Raw genomic sequence first — 17,588 nt, 5'->3', positions numbered from 1 at the left:
GAGGCACTGCCCCTTCTTTTGCAGCAAACAGAAGTGGGCATGTTTCACCTCCAATGCTTGCAGCTCAGTCAGAGGCAAAAAACATGCCTGCCCACTGGAAATCAAGCCCCATGACTGCTGGTCCAAAGCTAGGCTGATGGCACATGCCTTTGGAAGCAGAAGGCAGGATGAAACCTCCCTGTTTCTTGAAAAACTGCATTTGTTCTGGTGCCTTGAGCAGAGGAGTTGGGGTCTCAGGTCCTGGCTGGGCTTATGTCCTCAACTTGAGCTTAGCACTGCACCGTCAAGGGAGCTCAGGCTACTTTCCCATCCCATCCCCTCCCACTCAGAGTATCCCATCACCTGCCAGCATTGCTGGTCTCCTCCTGGCACTTGAAGTGTACTGGCCAGGTTATGGAGGCATTTGTTCCCCTCCTGCAGATCACAGTTCCTCTTGTAAAGCCCACCTGGAGACCTACACTTAAAAAGAGCTCAGTGGTTTTTAAAACATGAGGTTTTCCTTCAAGTGAGCCCAGGGGCTCTGTGTCAGTGCATTAACCTCAGAGCCTCCTGCAGAAGCAACTGTCTGCATCTGAGAGTGGTTTATGGCAGCAGCCCCGGCCGGCACCCAGAAGATCCCATTCCTGGGGAGCTATGTGCCTTGCCATGATGCTCTGCTACCTGGCTCCTGGGGCTTCCCTGAGGCAGCAGCTCGGTGCAAGCAGGGCAGTGGGGTAGCAGAGCGTTTGGAGTGGGATTTGTGTTACTTACAGGCTCACGCTGTGCAATGATGATCTATGTCTCAGCAGGGAGTTTGCTTTTCATGATTACACGATGTGCTGATCGCATTTACTTAGCCCAGGAATTCGCTTGCTGAAGCAGGGCTTGATGGCTGGGCCAAGCCCTTGGACGCACTGCAGGAAGAAGTGGCCAGCCTTTGTGCAGGGGCTCGCACTGTGGCGTGCAGGGAGCTGTGGCTTAGGGACCCTTCCCTACAGGACCAGGTGCCATGGGCAGGTGGGGGCACCGCTCACCGCAGCTAGGCAGCGTGGCTGGGATGCCACTTGCTGAGCTTTTCCCACCCAGGTGCAAGAGCTGCTGCTCCCCCTGCCAGGGCTTCCAGCTCGGGAGGGTCATACCCGTGTGCTTTTGGGAGGACTGACAATAGCCACAGCTCCAATCTGGGCTTCTGTACTGTTTATGAGTAAATGTGAAAACAGTGTCTCATTCCTCTGCTCCAAACAGCAAAACAAAACAAAACAAGTTCCTTTGTATCCAAGAAGAAAATTATTAGCAGGAAACTGAACTGCTGTCTAACTGCAAGTATGAGCCTTTCTGTTCCAAACCGTAACATTCTCCTGGGATATTGGTTATAAATTTGTCAAATCTGTTACTCCTTTGAAAAGGTTGCACTCTATCCAGAAGGGGAATTGAGAAGGGAATACATTGCAGGGTTCCCTATCCTCTGTGAAAACACACGACTATTCCCTCTTCTCTGAAATACATCTGAGAAGTGACACTGAGTGTAAATAAGCAGGCTTGCCAGTCTTTCTTAGTATGGTTTCACTTACATATGTAACTCAGTGTGTGTGCCTCCCTCTTCAGAAGTAATGTGTTGCTGGAGAGGGATGTGTGAATGGCTCAGAAATGTTCAGGGAATTTCCACTAGCAGAGGGTGTGGCAAGTAGGACTGACAGTGGCTCAGAGAGTTTTGGCATTTCTTGTGTAATTTAGTTTATTGCTTGGTTATGACTGAATGCTCAGTCTATTGCGGACCCCCTCAGTCTTTGGATGTGGGTTTCCACAGCTCAGAACCCTTCCCACAACCACATCTCCTCTTGGCTCTGCTCCAAAGCTTGGTGTCCTGCACACAGTGAAGATTCATTGCTTCCCTAACCTGTGGCCATGCCTTGGGCCCCTTGCTTTGTGTCATTGTATGGTTGGTTTTCCACCTGAAGTGCTGCGCAGAACTCAAAGTTATGCAAATTTAATGGGCAAATTCTTGTGCAGGGCTATCTTTGCAGCCCACATACCCATTTACTTGCAAGGGAAGTAGACGTTTGCATCTTCAAAACCATGGGCATCTATCCCTTCAGACTCTGGAGAATATGATGTTACCTTCCAATATGGAAAGTCACTCACTCCAAGTGGCAAGCCGAGGATGCCATGCATGTGGACACACGTGGGATGCTGCTTAAAGCGCTTTGCTGGGCTGAGTTTGGATGGCATCTCTCTGGCCTCGGCATACGGGACAGTGGCAGAGCACAGGGCTGCCTGTGTCAGCAGAGATGTCTCCTTTTGGTGGCAGCTGGTGTGATGCTGGCTGTGAGGCCGGTCCCATTCATGTCCCCAGCAGGCGGGTGCCCTAATTCCTAGCAGACTCTCCCCATAGCAGCAGGCAACAAAGTAGATCCGGAAATTCCTGAGCTTTGGGAAGTGGGCTTTAATGTAATTAACTGCAACAGAAGAAGAGGTCAGATAATAGGGGCAAAGGTTCCTCTTTAAAATGAAAGGGAGGTAAATGAAACCAGCTGCCCAGGAGCCAGTGCACTGCCTTCATTAAACTCAGCGCGATGCTCATGGTCCTACGCAGCAAGTAGTGGATCTCTCCAGAGAAATGTGACACAGGCAGCGTGAGCCCAGAGGTGACAGGACTGAGGTGCGGGGGGTGACAGCACTCACCTGGGGCAGCGGCCAAGTGGCCTCCTACACTATGGGAACCCACGTGCCCTGTGCCCACGCAGCCTTCGGGGCCAACCCTGGTGCCACAACATAGCCAGCACCCACCCACCAGCCGATGCTGGGGCTGCTCAGCTTGTCCCAGAGCTCCAGAGACCCCAGCCTGGCTGGGGAAACTCCAGTCATCCCTTTGGCCTCGGATCACAGTTCTTGTGCAGCTGATGCCATTTGCCCTCTAAACCACTTTGGGGTTTTGAATGTGCCTCTTGATGCCTGAGAATAGATCTCTGCCAGCCTTAGAGAAATCTTGGAATTGTCTTCAGGCTCTGCTTAAACGCCCAAAGCCATGGTGTTCCCTCCTTGCTGCCTAGGGGATGAGCTCTCAACGAGGTGTTCTGAGATCAAAGCAGCAGGTTTATTCATCCCTGTGCCATCCCCTGTTTCTCCAGGCTGTTAGTGCAGCTGTGAAGTGACAATGGTGGCGGCTGTGCCTCAGGGCTGCTCCTGGTTAGAACGGAGATCTTGTCCTCTGCTGTGGGCTAAGGTCTTTAACTCCATCTTCTCCCACCTCATACAACATTCCTTTTATAGCCTTGCAGACAGTTTCCAGCCCAGGTGATGGTGGGTTGTTTTTTTTTTTTTTTGCCACAACAGTCCAAAAAATCATTTCTGTTCAGTTCTTAAGTGCTGTACTAAAATCCAAACATCTGCCATCCCCAGAGTCTGCTGCTTTGTAATTTTGTCTTAAAAAGTAATCTCTGTAAACCCCCTCGCTGCCTGCTGCTCACAGGCCTGCTGTCCTCACAGCAGCCAGCGGTTCTGTGTTGTATAAGGGCCGATTTGAACAACGTCGAACACCTCCCAAGTCCCCCTCCCTGAGACAGTTTCTGCCCTTAGCACCTTATTGTCAGCACAGATGTGCCAAAATGTCTCTTTCCTATTTCCCCCTGCTACAAAAGGTTGGAGTGAACCCAGAGTCTGGCTGGCACAATGCTGAGTTTTTTGGGGTTCAAAGCTAGAACTTCACACCTGGGAGAGGATTTGCAGAGGAGACCCTCCATGTTCAGGGCATCTGCAAGTTGAGTCTGTAATTCGTCTCTGTTCTGGGCCAGGCAGTGCTGGCTGCTCGCCTTCCCCTGCAGCCCCGCACAGCCCCAAGCACGCTTACCCCGTTACCTGATCAGTGAGTTGGAGCAGTGAGAAGCTAAAATCCTCTCTGAGCATTCATGCATGTTGCACGTGTTCTGCGTGTCCTGGCCAAGGCTGATTCAAGCTGCAGCATCCTTTGGGGAGGCTCCTGCCCTCATGTGCACCCCTGCACCCATGTGGAGAGGCCCCACCGTTGCTGGCTGCTCACTTTCCTAGCAATATCCCTGCAAGGAGATGTCATTGCTGCCTTTCTCCTCTGCTAGACTCAATCTCAGAGAGACAACAGCACTCAGCAATGGACTGCCCAGTGCTCATGGGGCCTTGCTCTGGATGAGATGCTTGTCATAGAGAAACCACCCCTGTAAAGGAGCTGATACTTCTGGGAAGGTGAATCTGCCCACCTTCACACTCCAGGACACCAAGTGCAGCATGCAATCCTTTGTATATATGTATTTGTCTGCAACAGCATCCCTCCAATCCCATGCATTACCAAAAAGCCCTGCGCTCTTCTTCTCCACATCTCTACATTTCAAGTACTAAGGGAGCCTCTTTCCCTGCTGTTTTTCCAGTGCCAGTGCTAAAGGTTGTATGGCAGCTCACAGAATCCCCACTGCTGCAGCCTAGCATGCCTGGGAGGGACCCAAGGGGGCAGATGTGGATGTTATAGAGTTTGTGCTCCATCATCTCCTTCCTGAGACCTCTTGCCCCTCTGCATTGCTACAGCTATGGCTGCTGTGTGAAGGGTGCCAGCCCTGATCTCTTCTTCAGGACAAGATATTTGGAACCAACTCCAGTGCAAGATGTTTGCGCCCCAAAGATGGATTGCTTCACCTTATGTCCTGGAACCAGGAGCCAACACTCAGGCATTTCAAAGCCTTCCTCCCACACCTGGAGGCAGATGATTCAGATCCTGATTGGCAGCACTATAGCCATGTTTCATTGAAGTGAGCACATGGAGAGCAGGAATCCGATGGATGGGAAATGCTCTGTGCCATGTCCAGGGCAGCAGGCACTCCTACAGGAGCAGGACGAGAGATGCAGGAGTGGACACAGCACCTTTGCAGAGGTCCTCTCCTGGAGGGGAAAAAGCTTCTTGGTGTGGGATGGCAGCGGGACAGGAGGACATGGACAGGGGCAGAGCTAATGCCAGTGGTTTCATTCTTGTCATCTTATTTTCCTTGCAGTTACTACATCGATGGCCGAGTGGCCAAAGTGACCGACTTCCTGAAAACACGCCTGCTAGACACACTGTCCGACCAGATCAGGAAAATCCAGAAAGTGAGTGCAAAGAGTCTGCGAGGGCAAGAGGGCACTGTGCCCACAGTACCGCAGCTCAGTGCCTGGGCTGGGTGCTGCTCAAGGTGTGGGGCTGGTGCAGCATCCTGATGCTTGCAGGACAGGGTGGAGGGATGGCATCTCCACCCTGGGGATGGAGGAGGAAATGGGGTAGCAACCTGGCCAGCCTAGGTGTCTATTACAGTTCCAGGGTGATACGTGATTTGCTGTAGACAATGCAGCGTGCAGTGAGCGACTCCATCCCTGCTGCCCACAGGACAGCTCCGGGCTGCAGCTGCTGCGTAAGGAATGGGGACTTTGGGGGTCCCCTGCTTCAGCTGCTGCAGGGACCAGAGCTGTGGCCAGCTCAGCTGCCAGTCCCGCAGCAAAGGACTGACACCTTGTCGACGGTTTACGGGCGTTAGGCCCGATTCCGTGACGAAGGGGACGGGGGACCCAAGGGCCCACGTCCCGGGAAAAGGGGAAAGGGGAAAAGGGTAGGGAGATGGCCCTGAGAGCAAAGAACAGCGGCAACAATCTGAGGAGAAACAAACTAATTTACTAAATAAAATATCGGAATGCAAAACAACACACTATAATACAATATAATTACAATTTAAGCTGATAAATTCAATACAGAGAGAGAGAATGTCCCAAAATCAAGGTAGGCCTTACTCTACTACCGACGATAAGGCGGCTGGAGAGCGAGGTGCTGCCAAGACGAGAGACGGCGGAAAAAGGGACGAGGTCTCGTGATCTGCAAGTTTTTATACTGCGAGCTTCTATCTTTTCCCTCCGGCTGGAAAATGGTAACAAAGGAGCAAAGTACCGTGGGGACTGTAGTAGTCCTTCTCTTCTGAGAACTAGGTATGTCCACTACATGATGTTATGATGTGGAATACCAATAACCGAAAATCACAAAACCATGACACACCTATTAAGAGGAAAGTGTTTTGGAATGAGAGGACATGTCCGTCTGTCTGTCTTGTGTAGGCTTTTATACCAAATCAGTCACAGCTAAGTGATCACTGCTGTGATTCCCGCAAGAAGAAACTGTAGGATGAGCAAACATCTCAGTGAGGCTCCAGAAAAGGGGACACAAGTGTCGGCACAGCAAAACCAGAGGTCAGGAGCCACTTGATGAGTCCTCTGGCAGGAGCTGGGGACCATCCCCATGCATGGGTGATCCACCCATGGAAGGGAGCACGGGTTGGGCCCTGGGGCAAGCATGGGGCACAGTCCCACCCTGCTCTGTACTAAACTGGTGATGCATATCTCACTTCTGGGGAAGGTCATGGGACTGCCAGGAAAACCATGGACAGGAAGGTGGGGACATGGTGTAGCCATAGGGGTCTCTGGTCCCCATCCAGCCGCAGACCCACGGCAGTGAGGAGCTGCCCTCTGTTGAGTCTGGGGAGTGGGAAGAGCTCTCCTGGGAATGCCAGTGTGGCTGAGCAAAAGCACAGTGCTGGGTGCTAATAGCCTCCAGCTTGGCTTTGAGTCCGTGCATCCTGCCGGGGCTGATTAGAGCAGCTGGGCTTGTCCACTTCCCTGTTTTATTGCTTCCTCTCTGACTGGGGAAGGTGGCGGGCTTAGATAATTACAGGCAGGATGCCAACACCTCTGGGGCTTCAGTCAGGGATGTCGACTCTTGCAGGCTGTGAGTGGGAGGCAGCCCAGAGCTGGCGTATTTAACAGCTTTGAGGGATCCCAGTCCATCCAGCACATTCCAGTGCTCCTCACTAATGGGGCAGGATCTGTCAGGCTGTGTAGTGCGCTCCTGGGCTGTGGAGCTTGCAGACATCTGGCTGCAGGAGCTCGTAGCCTGGCCTGGAGAAGCGGGATTGGTGGAGAGGAGAGGGTTCATTGTGTGGTGCTCGTGCATCTGGAGCCCCTGGTGCTTTGGTGCCCAGCTGTGGCTGCCCCGTCCCATGTTGCTCCCACAGAGGCAGCTACTTCCCCTCCCTTTGCACACCACCAGGGTGCCCCTGCCACAGTCCCCATATTGGGCACAGACATTACATATCAGAGACAGCAAATTGCACCTGCCCTGGGGGAACAGGAGTGAGGTGCTGCATTTGCTGTTGTCTCCTGCACAGGTTGTGAACACATACACACCGGGCAAGAAGATCTGGCTGGAAGGTGTTGGTGCTACCTCTGCTGGAGGCATGAACAACCTCTCCGATTCCTATGCGGCCGGGTTCCTGTGAGTGACACCAGCTCCTGGCACGAGGGCACTGCCACCTGTACAGGTTCTGTGCCCAGAGCTCCCCCATGCACCCTAGCTCTGGGTTCAGGGCTTGCACCCCTCACCCTTGCTGCCCTCTTCCCATTCTGCAGCCACACATCCTTGCATGTATTCACTCCTTGCATCCCTCTCTGGGCAACTGCAGCTCTTCAGAGCACAGGGTCCAAGTCTGGAAACCATATTCTGCCTTTCTTAGAAACCACAGCTATTACTAGATCCTGGGGCTTGTCCAGTGGCACAGTAGCACATAGATCCTGTTGCAATCTTCAGAGCTAACCGTGATCACAAAAGATCAAGGAAGATTTTCCTTGCTTGGGGTGCAGGCATAGGAACATGCCCAGGACACGTGGGCTGGGGCAGGCTGAGTTTGCTGGTGACACCACAATGCGTGGAAGCATGGACAAGCTGGGGTCCCTGTGGTGGCCTAACCCTGTCTCCTTGATGCAGGTGGCTGAACACACTGGGCTTGCTGGCCAGCCAGGGCATCGATGTGGTGGTGCGGCACTCCTTCCTTGACCATGGCCACAACCACTTGGTGGACCAGAACTTCAACCCCCTGCCGGTAGGTCTGCCCGGGGCTGATCACAGAGATGCACCCTTCTCCCAGCCAGGTTTTAGGGAGGGATCTGTTTTTTCTCTTCCCTGCACCCAGAATGATGTGCTGCCTTTGTCCCTGACCCCTCTCGCAGATGCTTGGCTTCACCACAGAAATATCCAGGACACAGCTGAGAATCCACCTCTCCTTGTGGCCTGTTTGAACTCTGCTTGCAAATGAATTTTTCCAGATCCGTTTCATTCAGTGTTAATAGGAGACATTAGTTAATGTCAAATGCGGCATGTTGGAGGCAGATGGGAGAGCATCGCCGCTGTGGCTGGAACTTATTCCAGTGCCCAGAGCTTGGGAGCATGGCGGGGAGGCCAGTGCCACAGCGGCAATGCCGGTGACTATAGGGGACATGCCAGGGACAGGTTGGGGGACAGCCCCATCTCCAGCTGGGACCTGGTGGTTCTCAGTGGTGGCCTGCAGCATTACTTGCTCTCCAAAAACCCTTCGATGGCTAGGGCTTCCCACACGTAGGGTGAGAATAAAGAAAGAGTATGCAAAATCTCTTTAAAAGTAGCAGGTTTCCTTTCCATCTGATTTGTTCTTTTTTTGCTTTGGTCTAGTAAATCCCCCACCTTGTAAGTGGAGAAGCTGGCAGGGCGGCGGGGTGCTCTGCTCACCCCGGGAAGGAATTTACAGGGTTTCTGCAGGGCAACACGAGGGGAGAGTTTGGGAAATATGCCCTGACAAAGACAATGAAGGTATTTAAAGTGCTGTTGTTTTAAAGATTTAAAGATCTTAGTTTTCCCACTAAATGAGACACCATGCCCCTCGTGGCCTCTTCCTTGCTCTCCCATGTGCTCCAGAGCTGATCTGCTTCTCATGTCCCAGTGCCATGGTCCTGCACAAGCACCAGCGTTGCTCCTGTGCTTTAAAAGAGCCACGAGCAGGTGCAAATTACTGCAGGGCTTCAAAGCCGTGAGCATAAAAAAGCCAGTCGAGACCAGACCGTGACCCGCATGGTGGTGCGGCAGCCACTGTTTTCCCGTGGGAGCTATCAGTGGGATGAAAGCGGCTGGATGGACCTGTGCGGGGTCACCGCACCCTGAAACCCAACCCACCTGCTGGCTGCTGTCACAAAGACCTTTCCGCAGGTGGGATGGGCACGAGGCAGTGGCTGATGAGAGAAGGCTGTGCTGCTGCCCAAGTGAGCGTGGCAGTTTGCTGCTGATCCTGCTCACTTTGGTGCTGCCCTTGTGGCACGCTGCAGCGAGTGGCACGAGGAACCTGGTAAAACCTGGCATACGCTGTCTGCCTGGGGCCAGGGGATGTGCACAGCCAGGGTCATGCACTGGAGACATTGTTGCATACAGGAACAGAAAGGTCATTGCACAGCTCTGTGTGCAGTGGGCTGATGCTGCTGCGAGCCTTCAGGCCACACCTGAGCCTTCATCCGGGGGCAGAACTGCAGAAATGGGCTTCTCTCGCAACTAAGGGGAAGAAAAGAGGAGAAATCGGGTGCCCAGAACTGGGCATGGATGTGCTCAGGCTGCGGAATATAAATGTTTCTGCCGACCTTAATGCAGCTGCTCTCAAGTGTTTTAATGCCTTGTTATTTCTGAGAGAACTTGGTTGGGCATCATCAAAGTGCTTTTTCTTCTTGAGCGATTGAAGCAGCCAGCCGTAAAATAATCAGGTCTTGACTGCATGGCATGTGCTTGAGAAGCCCTTCAGGCAGAGCTTCTCCCATCCGTAAGTCTGTCTGCATGCATCTGAGCCCATCCGTATGTGTGTGGGAGAAGGGAGTGGAGGAATCGAGGGGGGAAGCGGCGCTGATACTCACCCTTCACGGGGCAGTGCCTTTGAGAAGCCCGTCTGGCACTTAGGAGCTATCTGCTCCTTTTAGGCATGCGGTGGACGTAATACATCGCTCTGGTTAATATCACTCTGAAGCAGTCCAGAATGATACAAAATGTTCATTTCATTGCAGAGGCCCCCAGGTAAGTGTGAGCTACCTCTTCAGACTGCTAGAGCATGCAAAACTTTTGAAATGCTCGTCCATACAGAACTCCCATCTGTTTTACCCATCCTTGGAACTGATGTCTGCTTCCTTAGTGTGCAAGGAAGTGCTGTGAGGTTACACCTATGTGTGCAAAAATACACACCTATGTGTGCTTCTAGGGAGGGCCAGAGAAACACAAACCCAATGAAATGGCCAAAGCTGAAATCCAAACTTAGGTCTCCTGATAACTGTGGCTCTTCTCGGACCTTCTCCTAAAGGCTGTGAGAGACGCGGCTCTTCTGCATTAGGTGCTAAAACTTCCTGCATCTAAGTTTAATAAACAGCATACAGGGGCGTGAGAAAGGCTTCGAGGGATCACAGGGCGAAGCGATGGCAGAGGCTGCCTGCTCAGCTGTGGTAGGAAAAGACAGTGTAATATTGTGTGTGAATTGATGGCGTCCTTGGGAAAGCACCGCGGCGGTGCGGAGGGCTGCGCCTGGTGGGGCTGCGCTCAGACGCTTGAATGCCGCCAGTGATTTTTCACCTCCTTTGCTTAGCCCACAGGCACTGAGGAACTCAGTGGGAAAGTTACTGCATGTCCTGGCCAAGGTGCCAGGCCTGGGAGTGGGGCTCCCTGCCTGCTGCACGTCCGCGTTCCCCTGTGCGCTCGTTAGCTGAGCCGGCTTGGCGGCCACGCTGCTCCTTACAGCTGGAGGTCCCAGCCTCTCCCCAACCAAGCCTCTCCTGCCTTGTGCTGTGCTGCAAGGAGCCCCCCCCATCCAGGGCTGGGGGCCGCATCCATCCACCTGCACCCATCCCTGCCCCGCTGCAGGTGCCCGATGGGGCCGTGTGGCAGCGGGAAGGCAGTGTCCCCAAGCGGGGAGCAACAAAGGGTGGGGAGAGGGAGCCGATCCAATGGAGCTCACACACACATGGAAGCTGTTCCTTGTGACTGTAAATCTGCAGCACGGGTGTCTGGCACCCCCATCTGCCCCGTACACTGGAGTATGGGCTCTTGCGCGAGTGACGCCTGCAGACGGGGAAAGGAAGGGAGCAGAGAGGATGCACAGAAGTGGCTTGTGTGGTACATGGGCTCTGGCTGCTGGAAAGAGGGATGAAATTCTGGCCATGTGAGCACCCAAACCTGCATGGGAACTGCCTGGTGCAGGTCCAAGGGGCTCTGCTTCTCCTCCAGCCATGGCTGTGCCATGTGGCGAGGGCTGCAGCATCCTCTGCTCCCCGCACCCTGGCTGCACTCTGTCTCTGAGCCTGCTCTGAGGCTCCTTTTATCTGAAAACCAGGAGACAGATTTAAAGCACTTGCACTCTGCTCACTGTCACATTGGGTTAAGGGGCCTTTCCCTCTTCGTGCGCCATAAAAAAAAGAAGTCTCTGAAGTGCTTATGCTTGGACTTTGAAAGGCATCAAAGCTGTGAGCTGCCTGCGGCTCAGGCTCCCACCCGCTGGGGCTGTGGGACACGTGCACAGAGGAGCCATGCCATGCATACGCTGTGCTCCCAGCCACCCACTGCCACCAGCCACAGTGCTAGTGGGGATAGCAAGGTGCTCTTCATCATGGTATGCACCTACCGGCAGAATGGAGGGAAGTAGTGTGATGGTGAAAAGTAGCAGAAGAAGGGAACAGCAAACAAATTGTATTTGGTTTCCAACCTGCCTGATCCTGTGGCTCCGCTCCCTTCCTGCTGCCTCCGTTGCCTGGACCCTGTTATGGAGAGGTGATGACAAAAGGGCTCTGACTGCTGCTCCATCTGCTCTGCTTGTGGGGAGGGAGCTCGCCTGCTTAGGGCCAGTGCACAAACGGCCACGTTAGGCAAGGGCTGCTTCCACCACAGCACAGAAGGAGTGACAGGGATGAGGGAACAGGGCTGAGCAAAGGGTGCAGAGGGGAGGTGGGGAGAATCAACGCTCAGCAGACTTCCAAGGGTTGTGCTGCTGGGGAGACCCAGAGCTGTGGGACAAACAGCTGATGCCGAGCCCAGCACACTGCTGCTGGCACTGGTGGGTGAGGCTGTGGCTCTCCCAGCTGCCACACACATGCATGTTAGCAGGTTTTTTGGGATGGAGCAGCTCTCCTGGCTGTGCCATGTGCTGTGCTTTGGGACTCATTGGAGAGCCACTGAAAAACGTGACCTTGTTTCCTTTTCCTAACCACAAGCAGATATTCCGCCCGCAGGGCCAGCCAGGAGCCAGGCTGAAACAAGTCCCCATCAGCACACAGTGCAGGCATCGCAGCCGCAGCTGTGAAATAGCGGGGTGCGATGATGCACTCACAGCCATTAAGGCAGGAAGGAAGAGGAGCAGCGCAGCAAAAGCAGTGCAATCCCAGGCAGAGACGTCAGCAGCTGCAGAGGACTGCTGGGTGCTAGAACCACCTCTAGGTAGAGCATGATGCTGGTGCTGCGCCATGCAAGGTCTGTGCTGCCCAGAGGGCTGCTGCTGCCAGAGCTTTTTGTGGGATTTGGGTCAGAAAGCCTTAAACTGTCCAAGAAGCACAATAAGGTCACCGGTGTTAAGAACTGCATCAGCCCAGTCCTTCTGGAGGAACGACCAGCCGCGTCTTGAACAGGATGCACGGACCTCCGCAGGGAGTGAGCCTTGGATGCTGCAGATCCTTTAATCTAGTGGAAAAAGAAAGAGCAAGAACCACTGGTTGGAAGCTGACGCCAGACAAATTCAAGCTGAAAATGAGGACTGTTAACAGCGCGGATGTTTAACCGCTGGAACAGGTTCCATGGGAAGTGGCGGTTCTCCATCCCACCAGGCCTGCAGAACCAAGACACTGGAAGAGGCTTTTGCCAAAAACAAGCCACAGTGCTCAGCAGACGGATAAAAACTCCTCTGTCCTGTGAGGCATGGGAAATCAGGTCCCTTATCTCAGCAAGGGTTGCTTGGGCAGTCAAAATGCAGGTTACAGTGCAGGAATGGAGCGGGCTGCTGAAACCTGAGCATGCCTTAGGGATGCGTGAAAGTGTTCCAGGGTCTGCCAGGCTGGGCACTGTGGACACACCTTGAGTGCTCACCCACCTGCTACTTACAGAGAAGCGGAAGGTCTGGGGCTCATGCTTCCTGGCTACAGCAACCTCTTCTCGTGTGTGCAGTTAGACAGGCTCGGGCCGGCTGTAAAGAAGCTTTGCTGCCTGTAGGAGGGAGCGGGGGAGATGCTCCTGAGCCCTTTGTAGCAGCTCTGGAGGCAGGAGATGTGGTTAGTGGGGCTGTCTGAAGGGCTGACTAATCGGCTGCCTTTCCAAAAGCTTAAGCTTCTAAAAGCTCCCGCGATGAATTAAAATGTGCAAGGAGATAAAGTGGGACCCTCTGGGCTTTCCCTGTCTGGTGGAAAGCTCTCGGCCTCTGCTAGCCCCGTGGCATGCAGAAGACGTGGTTGGGCTGAGCTCCACAGATCAGCTCGCGTGAGACCATGGCCCTTCCTGCCTGTAAATCCACCGTCTGGGCCAGGGACCTCCTGCTCGGCTCTGCTCAGGTGTCTGCAGCCCCGCTGAGGACTATAGCAGCAGCCTTAATGGGTCTGCAAAGTAATTAAAGCAAGAAAGCTCCCTTGGTTCCCCGAGGACAAACAGCGGACCAGATTCCTTTCTGCTATTCCTCCTCAAGTGTTACGGCTGCATAATGGCTCACCATGGGAGCGCTCGGCAGCTCCAAGGCCCTGGTCCTGCTGTGACTGGGCTGGATGGAGCTGTGCACCGCTCCGGGCATTGTTGCTCCATCCAGGCTGTGGCTTTTTGCTGCCAGGTGGCCACAAGGACACATGGAATAGGTGACAGCCACAGCTAGGGAAAAAGCCACCCTGTTGCTTTCAGAGATGGGCATCAAATCCCATCTTCCCACACTAGTGACGATCTGAACAGGAGACAAAGCAAGCTGTAGCTGCAGGTGCCCAGCAGCCTCAATGGGATTTTGGTTGGGGCCCAGAGCCCTGCAGCAGCCAGGGAAGTGCCCGCACCCAGAGGTTTTGTTTTCGTCATGCTGGGTGCGTGTGCAATTCATCATCCAAATACTTGGTGTCACTGGCTCCTGGTAATTTATTGCAAGGAACATGATTTTGGCCCCTGCTGCAAGCAGGCTTGCGATGACGCGAAAAGCTGCAGCTGTCTTCAGTGCTTCCCTGCAGCAGTCTGAATGGCTTATGTTCCTCAAGGCTGCAGCAATAGGCTCCTTTTCCAGCCCCTGGGTCATTTTTCTGGCCCTGCTTTGAACTCTCTTTGGTGCTTCCACATCCTTCTTGAAAGAAAGGCTTCAGAGCTCACCCTGCCTGCCAAGCAGGGTAAAATCACTGCGCTTCCTCTCCTCCTGCAGATGCTGAAGGGACATGTTGGTCCCCACACCGCCCTGAGCATCTCTGCTAAGATGATTGGCAGCCATAGCACCAAGGGCTCTACTAAGCCACAGCTTTCAGGGGAGCATCAACTGCACATGGAACTTGGAGGGTAGCCACCAAGTCCCCGAGGACTTCCTTTGAGCCTTGTAGCATCTATTGCTCCCATAATTTGCCAGCAAAACCAGCATCTTGCTGTTGGAAATGTGCAGAAAGGCAAGAAACCCCGCAGTGCTGCTAGGAAGAATTAGCTAACAGGCAGCTCGGGGCACTGAACTCATTCAATTTCAACTTACAACCATGGGGCTAAACACAGTGGTCTGTGTTCACCTTTGGCTTCACCATAAACCCAGGTTATTACACACCCATCATGCCGCCTACTAACCAGCACCATTCCTGAGGTGTCCCCAGCACCGCCCAAGCAGGTAGGGAACTTCCCTGGTGGAAAAAGGCTGGCAGAACCCAAACGTGAGTGTGGGACAGCACCAGCAGCTGGGTTTGCAGAGGAAGCACTGATGAGGCCAGTGTGGCACGATGCCCCATGGCTTGGCCAGAAGCACCAAGAGAAAAGCAGGAGGAGGTTTTCCTCCAGCCCTCTGGCCAAAGCTAACCCAGCCAGTGGGAAGCAGGTTTGGATGCCTCTGTGCCAGGCCAAGTGGCAGTGCTGGCACAGGCCGGGCGGGTGTTCCTCTTGGCCGGTTGCTGCTGTCGTGACAGGGACAGAGCCCCATTCTGCAGAGCAGCCTCCTGAGCATGCCCCCTCCCTTCCCACAACCCTGCTTCATTTACCGCACACCTCCTGGCTTCTGCAGCGGATGAGCGGGGGGCCCTGCAGACGGTGGCCGCCGGCAGTGCACAGCCTCACTTACCCTCCCCAGGGCCTGGGGCCCATCCTGTGTGCTGAGCAAGGCCGTGCCCTGCGGGAAAAAATAGTATGTGGTGACGTAATTAAAGGCTGCATCATTAACGCATGTGTGCAGGGGCTGAGCGTTTCCTATTTCTCGAGCACTTGGCTTCCCTGCGCTATGGTCATGGGTGCTTAGCTCCACAGGTGGCTTCAGGAGGAGAAATACCTCTGGGGAGTGGAGAACCCCAAGTGGTCTCCAGAGCCAGTCATCATAATGGAGAGCATGAGAGAGATCTGGGTGCTCCAGCCTTGCACAGCAGTGGGGTGGAAGGCATCACTGTCTCACGTGGGCTGTGCGTGGTTCTGCGTGGCCGTGTGCAGGTCCATGGGACGTGAGATGGCATCCATGCTGCTCTCCACCAGCTGCACAGCCTGAGTTCCTTTAGAGGATATTGGTGTCTCTTAGCATGCAAAGCAACGTATTCCTTCCTTAATCTCTTTCCTGGAAACAGCTATACCATTTTGGCTTGGTCTGTGCCAAAAAAATAAAAGCTCACCCCAAGGCAGACATCTGGCATGGAATATTCTCACCCAGACAGCCTAAACTCTCCTGGACTGGTGCTGCTGACTGTCCTCTCTGCCCTGCAGGACTACTGGCTGTCCCTGCTGTACAAGCGGCTCATTGGACCCAAGGTGCTGGCCATCCACGTGGCCGGTCTGCAGAGGAAGCCCCGGCCAGGCAGGGTGATCCGTGACAAGCTCCGCATTTACGCCCACTGCACCAGCTCCCACAAGTGAGCTACACACAGCGAGGGAGGCTGGGGGCTGTGGGGCAGCACCCGCCTGGGAACGGGGACGGTGGCTGGACAGCCCCAGCAGCAAAGATCAAGCGGGTGGATTTCATGAGGGGCCCTCGGTCGGTCGGGTTACCTGCCCAGGAGCCCAGCCTGCTCATTGTTTCACTGATAAGGTCTTTCAAAGCGCCCCAGCAAGCAGTGAGGGGGGGTGGGGGGGCAGCCACCTCCTCTGCAGACACAAGTTGCTATTGTGGAGGAGGAGAGGCTGTTTCTTTACACAGTCCAGATGCTTTCAACATGCCTCCAGCTCGGTAGGAAACCTTGTCCAGTAACTGACAGGTGCAAAGTGCTTTATAGCCTTTGTTTGGGGCTGTCTGATTAAGCAGGGACAGAGGATCAGTGTCTGGAGCTGTCAGTTGGGTGCCCGGGGTGGTGGGGGGAAGACGCCACTGACGTACCGAGCTCCCTCAGTTCTCAGCCTCCTCCTTGCAAGGCCCTATGGGGGCTGCCCCCAGCTGCAGGGACCCCCTCGAGCAGTGCCACTCCTGGCCAAAGAGAGCAGGGGAAGTTGGGAGGCTGTCACGATGGGAAGGTGACATCTCCCTGCAGAGGGTGATGTCCAACCCGGATGGCTGCACACATGCCCCAGGTCCTTTTCACGGGGTGATGCTCTCGGGGCAGATGCCAACACACCCCTCAGCCCCACCTCTCCCCTTTGCAGCCACAACTACGTGCGGGGCTCCATCACCCTGTACATCATCAACCTGCATCGCTCCCGGAAGAAAATCAAGCTGGCGGGGACGCTGCGGGATAAGATCGTCCACCAGTACCTGCTGCAGCCCTATGGCAAAGACGGGCTGCACTCCAAGTAAGCGCGGGGCTCCGGCCGGGGGCCACCCCGTCCTTGGCGCCGCACCCTGACCCTGTTCTGCTCTCGCAGGTCGGTTCAGCTCAACGGGCAGCCTCTGGCCATGGTGGATGACGGGACCCTCCCCGAGCTAAAGCCTCGGCCGCTGCGGGCCGGCCGCACGCTGGTCATCCCCCCGCTGACCATGAGCTTCTACGTGGTGAAGAACGTGAACGCGTTGGCCTGCCGCTACCGATAGCCCGCGGCCCGCAGCGGACCCACGGCTCGCTCCCCGGGACGCGCTGCTCTTCGACAGCGCGGAGCGGGCACCGCATCGCACCTCCTCCCCGCTGCCCGGACGCCCTCCCGCCCGGCACCCTCTCCTCCTACCCCTGCCCGCTCCGACCCGCGCACTGACGGCCAAACTGCGGGGCCCGCGGGGCTCCCGGGAGGGTCGGAGCCGGGCCCGCCCCGCGCGCGGGGAGCTCGCAGCGCGCATGGAAGCAGCTCCCTCTGCTGCCTCTGCGAGCGCGGCCCGGACGCCGCGGGACGCGGGGAGCCGCGCGGGCGGGGCCACGGCTGTAAATGTTGGTAATTAAGTTAATGAGGCCCGCGGTGACGGGGAGCTCCGCGCAGTGCGGGGCGGAGGCGGTTCAGGCTGCGGGAGCGGGGGGTGCGGGCCGGAGCAGCCGGGACGCGCCGGGACGGAGCGTGAGGACTAATAAAGCTGCGCTGCCCACCGCGCCCGCCTCTTCTGTTCGCCGCGGGGCGGCACCGGAGCGGGGCGAGAGCGGAATCGAAGCGGAGCCGGAGCGGAGCGGGGCACCCCGGGGCCGGGTGCGCGCTGCAGGGCCGCGCCGGGCCACCGGAG

General features: G+C 55.3%; 1 protein-coding gene across 1 annotated transcript in view; it reads left to right on the top strand.

Moving 5' to 3' along the window:
• HPSE2 (heparanase 2 (inactive)) overlaps nt 1-17,546 on the top strand; it is a 69,973-nt gene extending 52,427 nt beyond the window's left edge. Inside the window, exons 5-10 of the mRNA XM_021399091.1 lie at nt 4,992-5,085; nt 7,182-7,288; nt 7,778-7,892; nt 15,722-15,867; nt 16,592-16,738; nt 16,811-17,546. Of these exons, the coding sequence (XP_021254766.1) occupies nt 4,992-5,085; nt 7,182-7,288; nt 7,778-7,892; nt 15,722-15,867; nt 16,592-16,738; nt 16,811-16,976 (775 nt within the window). The 3' untranslated portion in view covers nt 16,977-17,546. The remainder of the gene's footprint in view (nt 1-4,991; nt 5,086-7,181; nt 7,289-7,777; nt 7,893-15,721; nt 15,868-16,591; nt 16,739-16,810) is intronic.

The sequence above is a fragment of the Numida meleagris genome, chromosome 5, assembly GCF_002078875.1.
Source record: "Numida meleagris isolate 19003 breed g44 Domestic line chromosome 5, NumMel1.0, whole genome shotgun sequence".
NCBI classification, from domain to species: Eukaryota; Metazoa; Chordata; class Aves; order Galliformes; family Numididae; genus Numida; species Numida meleagris.
This window is presented reverse-complemented; position numbering and strand designations above follow the sequence as displayed.